Source organism: Lontra canadensis, unplaced genomic scaffold (genome assembly GCF_010015895.1).
Source record: "Lontra canadensis isolate GAN:19392208 unplaced genomic scaffold, GSC_riverotter_1.0 scaffold26, whole genome shotgun sequence".
In the NCBI taxonomy this organism is placed as follows: Eukaryota; Metazoa; Chordata; class Mammalia; order Carnivora; family Mustelidae; genus Lontra; species Lontra canadensis.
In genome coordinates, this window is record NW_022631020.1 from 3,266,874 (window position 1) to 3,286,715 (window position 19,842).

Below are 19,842 nucleotides of genomic sequence, written 5' to 3' on the forward strand. Positions count from 1 at the left end.
CAAAATCCAATCATGTACTGTTTACAAAGTAAATTTTAAGAGTAAGATGATAATTTTTCTGGTGAGCAAAACCAGATAATTAATAATTATCTTATTAAAAATATACAAAAAATAACCCCACCACATTATTAACTCGCAGTTAACTTGTCACTCTTAACCACCCCAAATATAGGTAAGAGTGTATAAATTAATTTAAAAAAGGATTCAGAAAAGTCAATGTCAGAAAGTCCTAACACAAAAGCATATACAGTGACTCATAAGAAAATCCTTTAAGTCCTCATTTAGAACCTATTTATTATGGCCACCTTGTTTCTCTCAGTGCCAACAGACTGAAAGGTGCAAAGACTGCTGACACTACACACAAAAACAAATGAGCAACAGAACAGCCTAAGAGATGGAAGTCTGACCAACACAGAAGAGGCAACGGACGGCAGGAACCCCCAAAGGCCTCAATGTAAAATAATCATACCAATGTTTTCAAGTCATCATTAAACCATCGTCAGTGAAATCTTTAAGGGAGGCAAAAAACTATGTAATACAGTGAGGAAAGCTTTCTGTCAAAATTACCTTGAATTATTCTTGGTACTTACAGTAGAAAGTCCAAGTTATCTGGAAAATTCTCTCGTGTTAGACACATACATATTTAAGTGTTATGTGTTTATTAATCTATTTCACCCAGAATCCTGCAAATATTTTTTAACTGTTTTCTTTAAACATTAAAGTGTTTATTTTCAATGTTATCCAAAGGAGGTACTGTTAACTAGACTTCATTGGAATGGCCCCGAGGGTTTTGATTCCAAGATACAAACCTACTGCAGCATGAAACTGGGATAAAGCATCAGCTAGCTGTCCAGCTGCAAGTAACTTCTTGCCCAATTCAAGATGTTTCTCAACATCTGCATTTACTCCACATTCAGCACCTAAAAACAACAATAACAAAAAATAAGTTAACTTTCCATGACCAAGATTTAATTCTGAAGAATAAAATGTTAAAAATATGGGGCACCTGCGTGGCTCAGTTGGTTACACATCTGCCTTTGGCTCAGGTCAATGATCCCAGGGTCCTCGGATCACCCTGTGTTGGGCTCCCTGCTCAGCAGAAGGTCTGCTTCTCCCTCTCCCGCTGCCCCACCCCTCACCTAGCAGGCGCAGGTGCAAACATGCGCTCTCTCTTTCCCTCTCTCTCAAATAAATAAAATCTTTAAAATATATATATAGTTATCTGCTTCAGGAATCTGGTCAGATGAGTCACAGAAGCTAAAGAGTGACACAGAAAAGGGAACAACAAAGCCCAGTGCTTCGTTTTACAGAGTGCAAGCAACCCCAAAACATACGCATTATCAGCCTGGTCAATCAGAAGAATGGAACCAGTCTCCAAAATAGAAGGGAACTGCCCACCACAGTAGTAGTAAAAATAGGTCAAACAACAAAACCATAATTGCTTTGTTAAACTAGAATTTCACTTTTTTAAAAGATTTATTTATTTGACAGAAAGAGAGAGCACAAGTAGGGGGAGTGGCAGGCAGAGGGAGAGGGAGAATCAGGCTCCCCACTGAGCAGACAGCCAGACGTGGGGCTCGATCCCAGGACTCCGGGATGACCAGAACCGAAGGTAAACACTTAACCAAATGAGCCTCCCAGGTGCCCCCCAGAATTGCATTTTAATGAGCATTATCAAGTGCAGTCTAATATCCAAGTACTTACTGAGCATCTACAATGTGCCAGGCACTAATCTAGGTATTTGGGGTAAGTGAGTAAAACAAACAAAAACCTCTGCCACTCATGGCGCTGGACATTACGGAGGGAGGAGACAGACTTAAGAAATACATAAATTATAGAGTATGGTAGGTAAAAAGTGTCATGGAAAGAGTCAAGCCATGTGAGGTCATCAGGAGTGCTGGGGCTCTCAGTATTAAACAAGGTGGTCAAGGGTGGGTCTCACTGAGAAACTGACATCTGAGCAAAGACTTACTCCAAGCAAAGTGAGGAACTCACATGCAGTTAGGTAGAAAAAAGAGCTTTCCAAGAAGGACCAGCTAGTGCAGGGTTCCTAAGTCAGGAGCATGGCAGGTTACATTCCAAAAAGAGCACGGAGGCCAGGATGGCTACCCCAGAGCACCAAGGAAGACAGTCCTGTAAGAAGAGGTCAAAGAAGTAGAGGGACTGACTGTGTGCGGCTCTGGTTTCACTCTGGGTAAAACAGGGGGCTAATGAGGAATTCTGAGTAGAATAACATGATCTGACCGTCTATGCCAATTATCGGTGTACTACCTCTCTGCTCTGAATTCATCCTTCAGTATCTGGCTTTAAAAATGGACTGGTTTTGGGGATGCCCGGGTGGCTCAGTTGTTAAGCATCTGCCTTTGGCTCTGGTCATGATCCCAGGGTCCTGGAATCGAGCCCCACATCAGACTCCCTGCTCAGCAGGAAGGCCGCTTCTCCCCCTCCCACTCTTCCCTGCTTGTGTTCCCTCTGGCTGTGTCTCCTCTGTCAAATAAATAAATACAATCTTTAAAAAAAAAAAAAAAAAAAGGACTGGTATTTAAGCATATCTTCTTCATACTGTGCACAATATTACACTCTGTCACAGTAAAATGTACCAAAGGGGCACTGCAGGAAGGACACTTTCTGGATCTTGTTGCTCTTTTTATTTTTTTCTGGCTCCTGCTGCATGGTGCATATGGGGAGGATATCCAGTGGTGCCCTATCCTAGCCATATGCCTACAGGTCCAGTCCCTCAGCACCCTGGCAGCCTTGACTGAGCACTATCTCCCAAGGAGGACCTTATACACTCCAGGCTGCATGCCTACAAGAGCACCCCAACTTCCCACACACACAGCCAATCTGGGCTGACCCATACCTGAGAAAGTAATTTCCTGTTCGCTCATCTAGCGTGGACCAGCTCTAGTCCCAGCAACTCAGTCAATTTCCCTATCAGCAGCTTTAGGTTGCACCTATACCTTCTCTAATAAGATCTAAACCCCAGACTTGAGTAGGGGGCTCCCCTCTCAGCTGGCCTTTTTTGGGGGACCATCTGTTAATCACAGAATATCCTATAGACCTTTCTTTACATTTTTATAGGTATTCTCCTATCATAACTTAACAATTCTTTATATTTAACTTTCCTCTTTTAAATTATTCTGTGGTCTCTGTTTCCTGAATGGACCCAGACTTTTATACTGTTGACACTAGGGAGTGGTCCTAGCAAACAGACAAAGGTAGGTTTTGAGGACTGGTTTAGTCATGCCCTTGAGCTTGAGTGCAGTCCGAGCTCACTGTCAATGAGAAGTAAGAGGTCAGTAATCCATAGCAGGTATTAATATCAGAGTTAATCAAGAGACCATTTGTGCTTGACAGTAGTCACTTGCTAATTGGAAAACCAAGCTAACTGGAAAACCAAGGATGTTGCACATGACCCCAGTGAAAGTAGTGATGAAGGTAAGGACTGTGGTGTGGGGGATTCTTTGCAGTGCACTAGAACACTTACAGAGGGACAAAACCAACTAGCGTGAACACTCCACTCAAGTTTCCCTCTGTGAGCTTCCACAGCAGCCCTAACACAATCTCCTATTTTGGGTAGCCAAAGAGCTGATCCAGCTGAAAATCAAACACAAGTTTAATTTAATGTGTATAGAAGGATGCCTATGGAAACGAAGAAGCCAAAACATCTCTCTTTTACAGTAAGCATGATATTAAGCTATTCCAGTTGCTAAACAACACTGCCGGACAAAAAAATCAGAACAGTCATCTCTTGGGGAGGTGGGAGAAAGGACAGCCCGGGAAGGGGCAGGAGAGAACTTCCTGGGGTGATGATAATGCGCTAATCTTGACAGAGATACGGTGTACACTGGGATGTGCAAGTATCAAAACTTAGCAAACAGATACTTAAAAATATGGATAATTATAAATTTTACATTTAAAAAAGCTGTTGATGACAGGCATGTTAACATATTTAGGGGAATGAGTATTGGCATTATTTTGAAATGTATTTTTAAGAAAAGAATTAATGGATGGACAGAGAAGACCTAGATGGATATGTGTTAAAACCAAGTATGGTAATTGTATTCATGGCAGAATCCAGGAGACAGATGCAGGAATGTACACTTAAAAATTCTTTCAACTTTGTGAAATGTTTAATAATAAAAACGTAGGAAGATATGTAATACAGTGTTATGATGGGGCAACACACAGAGGATGCTGTAAGGACACAAGTTAGGGCACCTAACACCTATAGTTAAATAACACTTAAAATGCAATTTCTCAGTCACACTAGTCACAGTTTAAGTGCTGGAAAGCTCGTGATAGTACAGGACACACGGCAAACAACACAGAGTATTTCCTGTCATCACAGAAAGTTCTACTGGACAACAGTGAGGGGGTTTCCTGAGGTCTCTCTCCTGAAACCTGAAGGAAAAAAGGGAATACAGCCAACGTGAAAAGGTCTTAACAGGGGGGAAAAAAACAACATTCCAAACACAAAGAACATCACATTTAAATGCCCAGTAGTAAGAGCATTAATGAGGCTTTCAGAGAAATTGAAGTCCTACATCTCGGGTAGCTCTCCTCTCCATCATGATTTCACTTTGCTGGAGTGGGTCGCTTCAGGCGTTAGGTGAGTCTCATAAACAACCGGAGGGAGAGGGGAACCATAAGGCATCCACAGTCACCAGAGCCAGGTGACATGAAGGTGATTTGACTGTGGAGTGACTACGGAAACACAGAACAGACTGCTCGGAGAAACAGGAGAGAGAAAGAAGACTACACACGGCTTACGGCGACCGTCTGGATGTGGAAGCCAAGTGAAGCAAGAACAGGAGTCCAGGATGCCCACGGCAGTGATGTGAGCACCGAAGGGGACCTGCCATTTTAGTCACCCATCTACTACATCAAGGAGCTGAAAGAAATTTACTTTATCTTGCTATTTGTCCTACTAAACAAAGTAGCTTTTTCAGCTTTCAGTGTTCCTAGTTTCTGTACCATGTTTTATTTCCTTGGGTGGATGGACCAAGGATGGACCCTTCCATACATGGAAGAAAGGGAGGAAGAGTGGGGGAGGCAAGGAGGGAACCTTAACTTGATGGCCCCAAAAAGTTAGGGTTCTGTTTGGGGCAACAGCGTAAAGACGTCTAACCTATTTAAGACTGTATGGGTAACATTCAGAGAAACTAGTTGGAATTTTCAATGGGTTTAAAATGCAAATATAGGCTCTTGCTCTGAAATTTCACTATGCAAGAAAGATTCAGAAATCAGTTATATTCTGATAGGTCACCTGTAATCCCACATAATTCCATACCATCCAAAAATATAACCTGCTTTTCATAATGGAGATTATGGAAACCCATGGATTTCATTAAACAAAAGATACTGAATATACACTATGTGTAAAACTGTGGCCATAACAGAAATGAATAGGGTGGTCTTTTCCAAAGAGGCAATGAGGAGAATCCACCAGGCTTTAGCCATTTATGAGAATGTTCTAGGAAGCGGGGTTCCCAGGAGTGATCGGAGGAAGACAGGCTGTTTCTGAGCATTATACTGACCTCTCCACAGCACACTGAAGTCTTTACAGAATACATAATATGAAGAATGGGACTGACTTCAAAGTAATCTCAAAAGGAAAATGAAAGTGTAGGTGAAACGAGATCAGCCGTACGTTGATAATTTTTAGTTATTCTCCCTAGTTTGGTATATTTTTAAGATTTTCCCAAATCAAGATTTTTTTAAAAATTCAAATCCCTTCGGGGCGCCTGGGTGGCTCAGTGGGTTGGGCCGCTGCCTTCGGCTCAGGTCATGATCTCAGGGTCCTGGGATCGAGTCCCGCATCGGGCTCTCTGCTCAGCAGGGAGCCTGCTTCCCTTCCTCTCTCTCTGCCTGCCTCTCTGCCTACTTGTGATCTCTGTCTGTCAAATAAATAAATTAAAAAAAAAAAAAAATTCAAATCCCTTCAATTAAAAGAAAACCAGCAGTTAAAAATCTCATACATTAAAAAAAAATGTTTTGAAGTAGACCACAGGGACTAGATCAGGACAGCCAACTGAGAACATGAGCCTACCTCCCAATGTGCTCAAATTCCAGAAATGACAGAAGTTATTTAAAGAATAAATTCATCACCTCATAGGAGAGCGGTGGGGACGACTTCCAAAAGAGGAGGGCCATCAGAAAAACAGAAATTTCAGGTTGGGGGGTGGGGTAGGGAACACACACATAAAGGACTGGATAGGGTTAGTGGGCAAAATCCCATCCAAACACCTTCCTGGGGGAAGCATGCCATGGAGGTGGATGCAGTTCTCCGAGTGCTCCAAACTCCCATACAAGGAAAAGGAAGAGACCCTTGGATTTCCCAGCCTCTAGCCAGGCAATCGGTCTTCTCCCACAATCAGTATTCACAGATTGGCTAATGGGCAATTCTGAAATTTACAAAGATGACAAAATCAATCTTTAAGAAACTAACACCAAATAAGAGAATTAAGGGGGAAAAATTCGTGGGACAAATAGTTAAAAAAATTCTAAAAATGAATATAACCGACATTCTTACAACTTCAAACAATGTAGCACTCATAAAAACCAGACCTAGTATTTACGCACTTACTGCTCCTGCAGTGGATAAAAGGAATTTCTAAATGCCTTGACAAGCTGCCAGAGGAAAGGAGGAGGAGGACTTAATATAGACAGAGGGTCAAACAAGTCTCCCCTGAGAAGATAATGTTTGAGTTAAAAGACAGCAGAGCTGGAGGGGGATGTGGGAGGTCGGGATGTCGGCGGCGGATCCCGAAGGACCCGTACCTCCAGCAACCCAAAATACGACCAGGCAAAGAGCACAAAGCAAGTACAAAGCAAGCTCATCTTCAAGGAATCAAAAAGAGGCTCCAGCATGTTAGGAAAGATAGAGGATACGGGCAAGGTAGATCACACTGGGCCTTTCAGGCCCTAGTAAGAAACTTACAGTTCATTCTAAGTAAAAAGAGACATCATTAGAATGGGTTTTATCAAGGAACTCACTATGTGATTTACATTTTAAAAAGATCCCATGGGGCTGTGTGGCCACAGGGTGGAAGAGATTCAAAGCCGGCCAGGATGGAAAGAAGGGTGGGGGTGTGAACTAAGAGTAGCAAGTGGCCTAACAGTACGGCACTCTGACTTTACGCTTTAACTATATATACACATATGGTGTAATTCTATATTAACTTTTTCCACAAAGATGTATCAACGTGCTACTAATACAGTAAAAATTTAATAAAGCAAACTGAAGAATGTGTTTGTTAACGATGTTCCTGATTGAAAAATCACTTGCAATTAAAAACTCTTAATATGTGTAAACTCTACAGACATAACATATTTTACAATTAAGCAGGCAATTAAGTCAGGAAAGACAAGCAAAATAACCTCTTCTCCTTTCAGCAACTGTGAAGCTGGGGAGATTCGGGCCCAGATGTCATTGCCTCCTACCCTCTGAACTTTCTCCAAAGCATCCCGATAAAATGGCTTTATGCCCCCAAAACAACAAAACCCTGACTCAAATGTTTTTGTTAAACTATAGTTCAATGGGACAGCATTATAATCAGATACTGCAGAGAATATGGGTGATAAACAATACTTATCCTTTACAGATTCTAAAATATTTATGAATAAATTGACGGCATATATGATAGTTTCAAAATAATTCAAGGGTATAGATAAAATAAGATCAGTCGTGAGTCGGTAATTGTTAAAGTTAGGAGATGGGATGGGACCTGGGGGTTCATATACCATTCCCTCCTTTTGTAAATGTGTGACATTTTCCATAATAAAATTATATTAAATCTCCTTAAGGAACTAAGGGTGGGGGTATTAAAAGAGTTAAAGATAGCTCATTTTTATTTTTTAAAGATAATTTCTAATATGAACTATCCATCCATAAACATTTATAGTTCCTAGTATAAAAACAAAAATCTGTGTATTACTCATGTTGAGAGAAACGTGTATGGAAACTATGGTAAATTACACTATAGAATGACTAAGAATCAAGTAAGAATGATGAAAGCATTATATATGATCTCCGGAACAATCCAGCCTATTACAGGGGGTACAAGTAATCACGGGGGCATGTTGACGGGATTCTGTGTATTCTCAAAATTCAGGGGGTAGGAAGAGAATAGTGATCAAAATAGCATGAAGCGTTCAAACATTTCCCTATTACATTTTCTCAAAGGAAACATCAGATCAATGCACTGAATAGAGGAGTCCAGATTGCCTGAAGAAGGAAGAAATTTTGGTATGAGATAAACTATTAGTCAAAATGCTTTCATTATCTAACTATGAAAATGTCGGACAGGAAAAATGTAACACAGAAGAAATTAAGAATCTATTGTGTGCTAGATACTTTCAGTGTCATAATTTCACTTAATTTTCACAATAACCATAGAAAGTAAACATCTTCCACACTCTTGTAACTCAGAAAACTAAGACTCCAGCCCATCCCGCTGGCACACTCATGGTAACTGCCAAAACAAGATTCAATTCCAAAGCCCAACTTTGTTTTTAGCACAGCCCATGATCTTTCCCCTATAATCCAGGCTAGGTGCTTAAGTTACTAAGCCGTGTATGCTTCTCTCATTCAACCCATCATTTAATAGAACATTCTAGCAGAATGGTTTGCAACCTCCGAGGTTCATTTGAACCTAAGTCTAGTGGGAGGGAAGAAAGCATTTGCCAAGTTCTTTGAACTGTCAGATCAAGCTATTTCAAGACAGACATTCCTCACTGAGAGTCATCGTGGTTTCCTGCTTTCACAATGCTTGGAAGGAACCAGAGCTCAACCCACTGGCTCTCCACCACCTCCTCAGAGCGCCCTCAGAGGCCCCCTCCTTGGCCACCCACCACAATCACGCATTCCTCTCGCAGATGCGCCAAAACTGTAACCAGGAATCAGAGACACCATCAACTGCCAGATCAACCTGGAACTCTATGCCTCCTACATCCACCTGTCCATGTCTTGCTGCTTTGACCCCCAGTGGTGTGGCTTTGAAGAACTTTGCCAAATATTTTCTTCACCAACCTCAAGAGAGGGGACATGCCTGAGAAAGCGAGGAAGCTGCAGACCAACAAGGTGGCCAAATCCCAAATTCTTCAGGATATCAAGAAACCAAACCATGGTAACTGGGAGAGCAGGCGAAATGCAATGGTGGGTGCAAGTGTTACCACTGGAAAAAAGCATCAGTCTGTCACTACTGGAACCGCACCAACTGGTCACTGACAAAAATGACCCCGTTTGTCACATTCATTGGCATTCATTACTTGAATCAGCAGGTGAAATCCATAAAGAATGGGGACCCCGGAATCCGGTATGGCAGAGTGTATCTCTTTGATGAGCATATCCTGGGAGGTAGGACAATCGGCCATGAATCAGACAGGAATCAGCCATGGGGTGGACATCTCTGGTCATCAAGGCCAGGCATGCACGCTGGGGTGACTTTTAACTTTTCTCTAAATTGTACCAAAACATGCACTTAAAGGTATTTCATTTGTATTATTCCTTCAAATAAAATTTGGTATGATCCCCCAAAATGTTATGTCATACTGTCACCCCAAAAGTTAAATTACTCTTCAAACTAAATTTCTCTCACCTTCTAGGATTAAAAGAGGTATCCAGCCTTTCTGTCCCTTCCGAATAAAACTCAGATCTTTATTACATTACAATTGTATCCAATATAACTTCTGTTTAATGTGATAAGTAAATACAACCTCCTCTAAGAAAATTTTCCACGGCCTACCCCAATCATCCAGCAAGAATTATTCCTTCAGAGCACATGTCCACAACAGATTCTGCCACAGTGTAAGTGTTGTCGTCCAGGCTCCTTTCTCCCGGCAAGAGAAGGTGCGCCTCCTAACTGGGAGCTCCCCCCACGTCCCTGCAAATCCAGCTCCCATGCTGCTGCTGGAGCAAATCTCCCAAAATGCACTCGGAATAAAAATTAGGCAGTATTTTCACATCACTGGCTACACTCAGTCTAGATCTAAGGGCAAACAACACCCTTCGTGATCAGATCTCATGTGGGTCCAACCTCATCACCCCTCACTCCTCCACCCCTTACTCTGCACTCCTAGACCATCATGACCTGGTTGTACTTCCCTAAACAGACTATATTCTCACGCCACATCACTTTGCATTTGCTGTTCCATGAAAAGACCTTCCCCGCTCTTGTCCCCCTGGGAAATTTCTACTCCTCCATCAGGATTCTGCTCCCAAATGCTGGTTCCTCTGTGAGACCTCCCCTAACTACTGCAGTGAGAGGGTGGGGAAGCGCCTTCTGGGCTCCAATGACATCTCCACACTCACAAGCACATGACTTCACTTTGCAACACCACCTCAACATATTGACCTTCGCAGTTTGCCAGCCTCTCGCCATCCCTGATACCCCAATCCAGACAAAAAATGAGTTTGAGATTAGAAATCATCTTTTCTTCTTTGTATCACCCAGTTCAGTACCCTGCACAAGGTGGACATTCAATAGTCACTGAACGAATATAACTATCTTCCTTCTTACTTACAAGTATCACCAGTCATCCGAATATCAGAACTGATGTCTGGCTGGTCTGGTTCCTCCAGCGAGGGCTCAACTACCTGAAGGTTTCCCAGGCAGCTGCAGATCTGAAACAATTCTGGCTGCAGATTATTCAATACAACCCCTTGTTGACTGGAGTAACTTCAAGTAGGAATCCCTTCAGGCCCCGGAAAGTCTCTTTTTGTAGTAAAATGAATCTTTGAATGGTTTTCTAAACCACTTTTCATGAACCGGTGAATATTCAAAGGAGAACTAAATTTAAAGCCTGTATAAAAGCTTATCCCTAAACAGGTCCCACATGAAACTTCTACTTTTGTCAGTCCTTATATCTACCTCTCTGAATTCTCATAAATTTCTGTTTCACAAGGGTAATTATTTTATATACACTGAGAGCAACATACAATAAAATACAAGTTTACAAAAAAAGAATAGAATCCAAGATACATAATAACAATTATCAAATCAAACATCCTACCAAAGATTCATAAGACATTAATATATAAAAAGAAAAAATTATTTGTAAGTTGTGGTGGCTGTTATAGTATCTCAACCTTATTCTGAGTCATGGATACTTTTTTATTCCTTTGCCACATGCTGGGAGACAGTGGCAAGAGCTATCTCCTACTTTCTAAGAGCTAAAGCAACCAAACATTATACCTAATCAGCATTGAACAGTACGTTTCTCCTTAGATGAGCATGACCATAGATCAACAAAATATACAGGACGTGTAAGAAAAAAGGTGGAATAGCAAGTCTTTTTATGAAGTTAGTATACGAGAATCCACCACATTTTGGCAAGCAAGAATTAAATAATTTAAAGAAATGTAAAGTTGAGGAATGCCTGCGTGGCTCAGTTGTTTAAGCATCTGCCTTCCACTCAAGTCATGATCTCAGCGTCCTGGGATCGGGTCCTGCATTCTCCCTCTACCGGGATCGGCCCCCCCCTCCCCCCCCCCCCCCCCCCCCCCCCCCCCCCGCCCCTAGTTTGTGTGCTCTCTCTCTGCATATAAATAAAATCTTAAAAAAAAGAAAAGAAAAGAAATGTAAAGTTGAGGGGTTAAGAATATGATGTGGTGAGAGTCACAATCAAGAGTCAAAGAACAAGAATGAAAAAGGCAGGAACTGCCGGTCAAAAATACTAAGGCTCAAGGTAAGGCCAGGTGACACAGCAGGTAGCAAGCCCAGGGGCGTTATTCAGATTGGAGCACTTAGAATGTGAAGGGCAGGAGGGGCTCCTGGCTGGCTCAGTAAGTAGAGTGTGCGACTCTTGATCTTGGGGTTGGCGTTTGAGCCCCGTGTTGGGTGTAGAGATTACTAAAAATCAAATCTTTAAAAAAAAAAAAAAAAAGGGAAGATTGTGATGGATGAGGAGAACCCAAAGATCATCCTACAAAGGCATATAAGACAAAAAAGACAAAATACTGTCCATAAAAGATCTGATCTGAATCCAAGATTCAAGCAAGATGGGGTAGAGTGTAAAAGAAGTCTCATGGCAAAAATAGAGAAAAAGTGGAAACCAGCCACAGAAAGAGCAAGAAGTACATTATCTTAGTAATTCCATAGTCTACCAAGGACCGATGACAAAACCGTTTCAAGAAAAATACACTGAGCTGGAAACCCTAAGTATCTCTTTCTAGTCACTAAGACCCAAAAAGCGGCTGAGCCAAACTGCAAGGAAGAAAAGGCTGAGCACTTGCGTGGTACATCTGAACTAAATGTCTGCACTCAAATCTTCCCGGGTGAAGTAGGAAAATAAAACCTATTATAACCAGGTTTGGTCAATTTCAGTGGGCATTACTTGTCTTTGCTTCAATTAACTGTGAACGCATAAATGTTGTGACGCGATCCCTTGAGTTTCAACATAGAAAATAAATTTAGAAGAGTCCATGTGGGAAAAAAACAGCTTAAACAGTCAACTTCACTCACTCATTTAAAAAATATTTATGCACATCCACTTCATGTCAATGTGTTTCAGGTACACAGACAAGAGCTCTTTCCACAAATCTTATATTCTAGAGAGAACAGACAGGAAAGAAAGTAAATGAGATAATTCAGACAATGTGAAGTTGTATGAAGTAAATTCAAAAAGGTAAACAGACTATTAACGAAGGAGAAAGTCCTTTTTACACAGTGTGTCGGGAAAGGCCTCTCTGAAATATGACTGTTCATTTGAAGACATCAGGTGAAACTTTCCAGACTGTGGGGACAGCAAGAATCAGTCAGAAATGAGGCTGGCATTTGGAAGTAAAAGAAATTGGTGTGGGGGCACCTGGATGGCTCACCTGGTTAAGCATCAGACTCTCGATTTTGGTTCAGGTCATGATCTTGGGGTCAAGAGCCCAGCAAAAGGTTCTACGCTAGGCATGGAGCCTGTTTGAGATTCTCGCTCTCCCTCTCTCTGCCCCTCCCCACCCAACCCACACCACCCCTGCTCTCTCCCTCTCTAAAAAATAACAATAATAATAATAAAGAAGTTGGTGCAGTGGGAAGTGGTGGGTGAGAAGGAAGACTAAGGTAAGAGGTGTAAGTAGGTAGGAGTCAGAGAGTAAGGCTTTGCAGTTATCAGTGCAGTAGGTGATGGAAAGAGAACAGAGATGAGGAAATAGAGACTATCAACTCTTCAAAGTCCTGCTCTCTAGAGAAGCAAAGACACAGTTCAGTAGCTGAAGGGACACATGACATCAAAGTAGTTTAGGATGGAAACCCTACAGCATGCTGGAGTGCTGATGCCAACAATCCCACAGAGAGAAACAAAGTGATGACACAGGAGAGAAATGATAACTATAGGAACAATATTTTCAAGAGATGAGAGAAAATGGAATCCAGGACATAAGTAGAGGTACTGGATTTTGCCAGGAATAGAGATGCTTTATCTATTTTAATATAAGAAAACTAGCAGACTGGGTATGAATATAGGTAGACTAGGGACCTCAGTGGAAGAAAGAAAAGGAAACCGCCCAGTGGTGGCTTTCATTCTCTCGAATAAAGACAAGGTCTAAAAGAATGAGGTAGAGAGAGAGGAAAGGGGGTTACATTGGAGATTTAAGAAGAAAAGAGGTCTGAAATGCTGATTTTCAGGAATAGATATACTAGGGAATTATAGGAATGCTGGCAGTATTGAATGTGCATTTGAAATTGAGATGATGTGCTCACGATGCGACCAGTCAGCAAGGTTATCTGCGTTTTTCTCCAGCCATGTTCAACTCTGAGGTATAACAAGCAAGTTGGCCAAGTTGGGTTTCACGGATGTCGAATTGTGCCACATGAGTAAAACAAAAGCATACAGGGGCGAGGAAATTAAAGGGCGTTTGCAGTGGCGAGATTACAGGGTGGACCCATAAATCTAAACTGAGGCAAGAGGGGAGAGGACACGCGTGCCTCGCAAAGCATGTCTAAGAGGTCTGTAAACTTGAAAAACCATGAGTTCTGTACTACATCTCACCAGAAAGCACTGTAGAGTAAGACTCTGCTGATTCTCATATTCCAGAACTCCAAATGACACAAACTTATCAGATGTACAAAACAAAAAAATTAACCATCTTTTAAAACCAGCTTTCTAAAGACCTTGAAAGAAAAATAAATCTGCAGTTGAAATGTCTTAGTTCGGGGCGCCTGAGTGGCTCAGTTGGTTAAGCAACTGCCTTCCGCTCAGGTCATGATCCTGCGGTCCTGGGATCTAATGCTGCATCTGGCTCCTTGCTCCTTAGGAAGTCTGCCTCTTCCTCTGACTCTCCCCTTCTCGTGCTCTCCCTCTCTCTCGCTTTCAAATAAATAAATAAGATCTTTAGAAAGAAAGAAAGGAAGGAAGGAAGAAAGGGAAAAGAAAGAAAGAAATGTCTTAGTTCTAAAGAGCAGATGACTGGGTTCCCATATTTCTATATAAACAAAGATAGACCACAGGACATTAATCAAAAGAAAACCATGACAAAATTAATTAATCTTAACCACAATTAGTTCACTTCGCAGAACAACAACCTGTCCCACAGAATCAAAATTACTGCATTTCAGGCCCTTGTTCAGCAAATGCTAGCTAGTCAAGTGAACTGGAACATTTATACTACTAACTATAGCCTAACACATTAAAAGAACCCCAAAAGTTATCTAACCATCTGCTAAAACACTCTGTGTGTATAAATTACAGAAAGTCATTCATTTTTCCTACTTTATTTTTTCTTCACAAATTTAAATAATGTCAGAAAAATCCCAGAAAAGAAAAAAGAAATTTTAAGTAGGTTAGATGAACATAAAAATGATCAATATCATTTATACCTAAAGATTTCCAACTATTCTTTACCTGTGGCCAAACAAATGGTTTAGTCAGGTCAGTTCAGTGAAATAAAGAAAAACTGGGTCCAGGAAGCATGTTAAGGAAGAAAAAAAAAAAGATAAAAGGAGGTCTGGTTCCCAGGCTGTGCTCCTACTTAGAGCACCAAACAGAACAAACCATTAACAAAGAATTAAAATAGCTACGTTATCTGTAACACGAGAATACTAGATACTACTAAAGTTGTCTTTCTGCTCCAAAAATTCTATTCCTAACCTAGTGCTTTGGACTTCTTCCAAAGGCCTTTTTGAAAGAGGGTGCTAAAAGATGTAATCTTTCAATTCATAAGACTATTACATAGTCTCTTTGTCTGGATCACAATTAACAGAAAAGCCTGGTGGGGGTGGGGGGAAGACAACCAAAGACGAATATTTTTAAATCAGAAAAAAACCAGGCCAACTAAGCTAATTGCTGGTGACCCTCTCCGTCACATGCAACTCTGTGTTTCACACTCATTATTCTCACACCCTTCTCCTTCATTTCCCTTCCCTCTGAACCTCAGACCTATATCCCCCTAGAGGACTGGGAGGATCCTGAAACCAAACACAACTTATTTTGGAAAACAGAAGTTAACAGTTTGTCAATTCAGGTCAAAGGTTCTTTCTTACCTTTATATCCGCATCACCAAATTTAGTGTCTAGTACATGCAGATACCTAATTTTACTCCTCTATATGACTTATTAGACCAGTGATTCTCACCAGTGATCACTTTTTAGAAATGCGAAATTTCAGGTCCCACCCACACCTACTGACCCAGAAACGCTGTTTTAAAGCGCACTCTGTCTTAAAAAGCCCTCCAGTTAAGATTCTGATACACACTCAAGTTTGAGAACCACTGTATTAAACATGCCAGGAAATCACCTCATTACTGCCAGTGGCAAACAAACCAAAAAAAAAAAAAAAAAAAAAAGCCGATTTTTTTTTTTATTATTATTATTTTTTTTTTCCCCCTCAGCAGCCACTACTACAATTGCTGGGGCCCATGTCATACTATCAACCAGTTCATTTCTGCCTCCCACCTGCACACAAGATGACCTTAAGAGTCAAATAACTGGGGGCACCTGGGTGGCTCAGTGGGTTAAAGCCTCTGCTTTCGGCTCCGGTCGTGATCCCAGGGTCCTGGGATGGAGCCCCGCATTGGAGACTCTGCTCGGCGGGGAGACTGCTTCCCCCTCTCTCTGCCTGCCTCTCTGCCTACTTGTGATCTCTGTCTGTCAAGTAAATAAATAAAATCTTAAAAAAAGAAAAAGAAAAAAAATATGGGGTCATCAGGAGAACACCAATATTAACAATGCCATGAATGAGACCTAAAATGTGGAGCATATTACTTTTAAGTTGAGAATTTCGAGGGGATTTTACCATCAACAATTCCCAACTGTGGTTCCTCACTCCCTCCACATCTAACATTAAACCTCATACTGAAATGTGTGACCCCCTTGACTAACGAGCCCTTTTCACAGGAATGAAAGTAGATCAGTGCATGTGATCTGTCATCACACTCGCATATTTCTTGCAGTCACCAGGCTGGGAACATTAGTTCAGGTGGCACTTTCAGCTTTCATTCCTACGGCTCCCGGGGACATCTGAGATGGGACAGCCCTCTGCTTTTGCTATTCTGTTAGAGGAGCCAGCAATGCAATCTGCGGGACTCCAGCGCAATTCAGGCGTTCCGAACTTTTTCAGGGGACCTTTTTCCAGAGAACTCGGAAGAGGAAAGTCAGCCGTAAGTTCAAGGACACCACGCTGCGAGTAGTAAAACCACAAACTTCGCGCCTTGCCCTCCGGGAGCCTGAATTCCAGCATCGGCTCCTGAACGCACCAACCTAACAACTTCTATCCGCGACACCCAGCAACGCGAGGATTACTCAACTTTTAACAGTCAACACGGCTGACCCTCCACTAAGCGCGGCGGGACACGCTCCCCCCTTCCCCGGAACTCCGGAGCGAAAGAAGCCTCCGCTTCGCCCACCTCCACTGCCTCCCACCACCACCGACCCAGTGTCCCCAGGCGCCTAGCGCGGGTCCCGAGCGAGGCTGGCACCCGACGGCTGCTCCGGTCTCCGCGTCCCAGGACACTCCAGGAGTCGCTGCCGGGTACCCCGCGCCCCCCGCACTCCCCCTTGACCCCCTACGACCCCGCTCCTCCCTCCGAACCCGCCCGTCCCAGCCGGGCGGCCCGCCGGTCCCACCACCTCTTCCCCAAACGAACCCGGAACCGGGCGCCGGCCCCCGCCCAGGGGCGGGCTGAGGCCCAGTCCTGCCGCGCGGACTCCCCGGCTCCCGCCCGGCCGCCCGGGCCGCCCCGAGACTCGCGCCCGGATGCAGGCGGGGAAGCGCCAGGGGGCCTGGGCCGGGCGCCCGCTCCCCCAGCCAGGGCAGGGCAGGGCTCACCTTCGTACTGCAGGTCCACCAGGACCAGCAGGAAGGGGAACACCGAGCCCAGCCGGCTGGTCACAGAGCCGGGGGCCACCATGTCCGAGGGCGCGGGCAGTGAGGAGGAGAGAGGGTGCGGGGCCCACCAGCCCCGCCGGCGCTCAGGCTGCAGCTGCGCCCGCCCGCCGTCGGCTCTCGCTCAGGCCTAAGCAGCAGCTGGCGCCCAGCAGAGGAAGGCAGCGGTGGGCGGGGCCCGGGCGACGCTACGCCCCGCGCGCCGGCGCCGCCCAATCGCCTTCTTCCCGGCCGCTCTCCTACTGGGTTCGCCGGGGTCGTGGTTCGCGCTGATAGGCTGCGGGGACCGCTGCCCCACCCCATCTCTGATAGGACAACGTGGAGGCACGAGACGAGGCTGCGTCCGCTGGTCGTGGAGCTGTCAGGGAGCTCCAAACGGCCGCTGCCGGTCGGAGGGAGGCGGCCCCGGCGCCTGTGTGGCGGCTGCCGAGTCCGCATGCGCAGGCGGCGGGTGCCTTTTCGGGTCGCTCCCGGAGCGGTAGGTTAGCTGGGAGGAGGTTTTTCCGGTCCGCTGTTCACAGAGGAGGGTGAAGCCGCAGCGTTCGCGGTGAAAGGGCCAAGCTTCCTTCTCCCAGGAAGCCCGCGCGCCTGGAGTGCGGGCCTCGGAATGGACGGGTGAGCAGCTGCACAGCGCCTGCTACCGCCAGTCGAGCGTCTCGGAAGGAGCAGAGACTCCAGGGAAAAGTGCGCAGAACGGCCAGAGGCCGGAGCTCCGTGGAGTAGCAGTTGCCGATGGAGCTCGAAGCATTTCAGTGACAGCCGGGAAGTACCTTAGTGTCCTAAGGCCCCGGAGAATGGCTTGGAAGCCTGGGACGCCCCCACCCCACCCCACCCCCCATCGCGGGCCAGCGTGCCCAGGAAAGAGAGCAATTCTGGAAGATTCTGTGAAGAAGAAACCGGGGAGCCACAGCAGCTAAGAGAGCAAGGCGCTCTGGGGAGTGCAGCCCACGTCAGCCCGGGCGGGGCGGGGGGCGGGGGGAGTGGTACCCGTTAGAACAGATCTTGCATCTTGCGTTCATCAGAGGAAATTCAGCAAGAGAGATGGGAACTTGAACAAGATGAGATTCAAGTTACTCTACCGTTAAGTGTGTTCAAGACCATTTCCTCTGGCGTCCGCAACACAATCCAAAGTGCATGCCATACCCCAGTGACGTTTTAGCTGGGGTTAAACAGTAATGCTTTTCTGTCTTTATGGTCAAATGCAAACTTACTAATTTACCAATAAGTATAAAAATGAGTGTTGAATAAAACGTTCATGTAATGTTTATGATAAGCAGATGTATCTTTGGACAGTTGGAATGAATACTTGATTTTTAAAATTGCTTTTTGTCCACACCCATGTTCATTGCACCATGACTTACAAGACATGGAAACAACCTAAGTGTCCATTAGTGGATGAATGGAGAAAGAAAATGTGGCTCACATGCACACAAGTGTGCACACACACGGAGAAGTATTACTTAGCCATTAAAAAAAAAGAAGGAAATCCTTCCATTTGCAACAATATGGATGGACCTTGTGTGCATTAATGCTAAGTGAAGTAAGTCAGTCAGAGAAAGATAAATACTGTAGGATCTCACTTTGTGTGGAATCTAAAAATACTCATGGATACAGAGAACAAATTGGTGGTTGCCAAAAGTGGGAAAGGGGGGGATGGGTGAAGGTGGTCAAAAGGGTCAAACAAACGGCCAGTTACAAGTCCTGTGGACATAATGTACAACATGGAGACTGTAGTTAATACTATATTGTATACTGAAAGTTGCTAAAGGAACGGATTTTTTTTTTTTTAAGGTTTTATGTATTTATTTGAGAGAGTGAGTGAACAAGCAGGGAAGAGGGAGAAGGAGGCTCTGGCTGAGCAGGGAGCCCAAGTGGGGGCTTGATCCCAGGACACTGAGGTCATGACCCCAGCCAGAGGCAAACACCCAACCAACTGAGCCACCTAGGCACCCCTAAAACAATGAATATTAGGGGTGCCTGGGTGGCTCAGTGGGTTAAGCCTCTGCCTTCAGCTCAAGTCATGATCTCAGGGTCCTGGGATTGAGCCCATCCTGGCTTCTCTGCTCAGCAGGGACCTGCTTCCCTTCCTCTCTTTGCCTGCCTCTCTGCCTACTTGTGATCTCTGTCTGTCAAGTGAATAAATAAAATCTTTAAAAAAAAAAAAAAAAAGCTCCTTTTAGGGTGCCTGGGTGGCTCAGTGGGTTAAGCCTCTGCCTTCGGCTCAGGTCATGATCTCTGGCTCTCATTGGGCTCTCTGCTCGGTGGGGAGCCTGCTTCCCCCTCTCTCTCTGCCTGCCTCTCTGCCTACTTGTGATCTGCCTCTCTGTCAAATAAATAAATAAAATCTTTAAAAAAAAAAAAGAATGGATATTAAAAGTCCTCATCTCAAGAAAAAAAGTGTAACTCTGTGGTGATGGATGTTAACTAAACTTATAATCATTTTACAATATGTACATGTATCAAATCATTGTACACCTACAACTAATACAATGTATGTCTATTATATCTCAATAAAAATTTTAAATTAGG

The 19,842-nt window shown here is 44.0% G+C and overlaps 1 protein-coding gene across 1 annotated transcript in view; it reads right to left on the minus strand.

Annotated features, from left to right (window-relative positions):
• The window catches only part of DNAJC3 (DnaJ heat shock protein family (Hsp40) member C3), a 58,807-nt gene extending 41,334 nt beyond the window's left edge, over nt 1-17,473 (minus strand). Inside the window, exons 1-2 of the mRNA XM_032864143.1 lie at nt 17,257-17,473; nt 810-920 (exon numbers count right to left, since the gene is read on the minus strand). Of these exons, the coding sequence (XP_032720034.1) occupies nt 810-920; nt 17,257-17,338 (193 nt within the window). The 5' untranslated portion in view covers nt 17,339-17,473. The remainder of the gene's footprint in view (nt 1-809; nt 921-17,256) is intronic.
• Between the last annotated feature and the right edge of the window lie 2,369 nt (nt 17,474-19,842).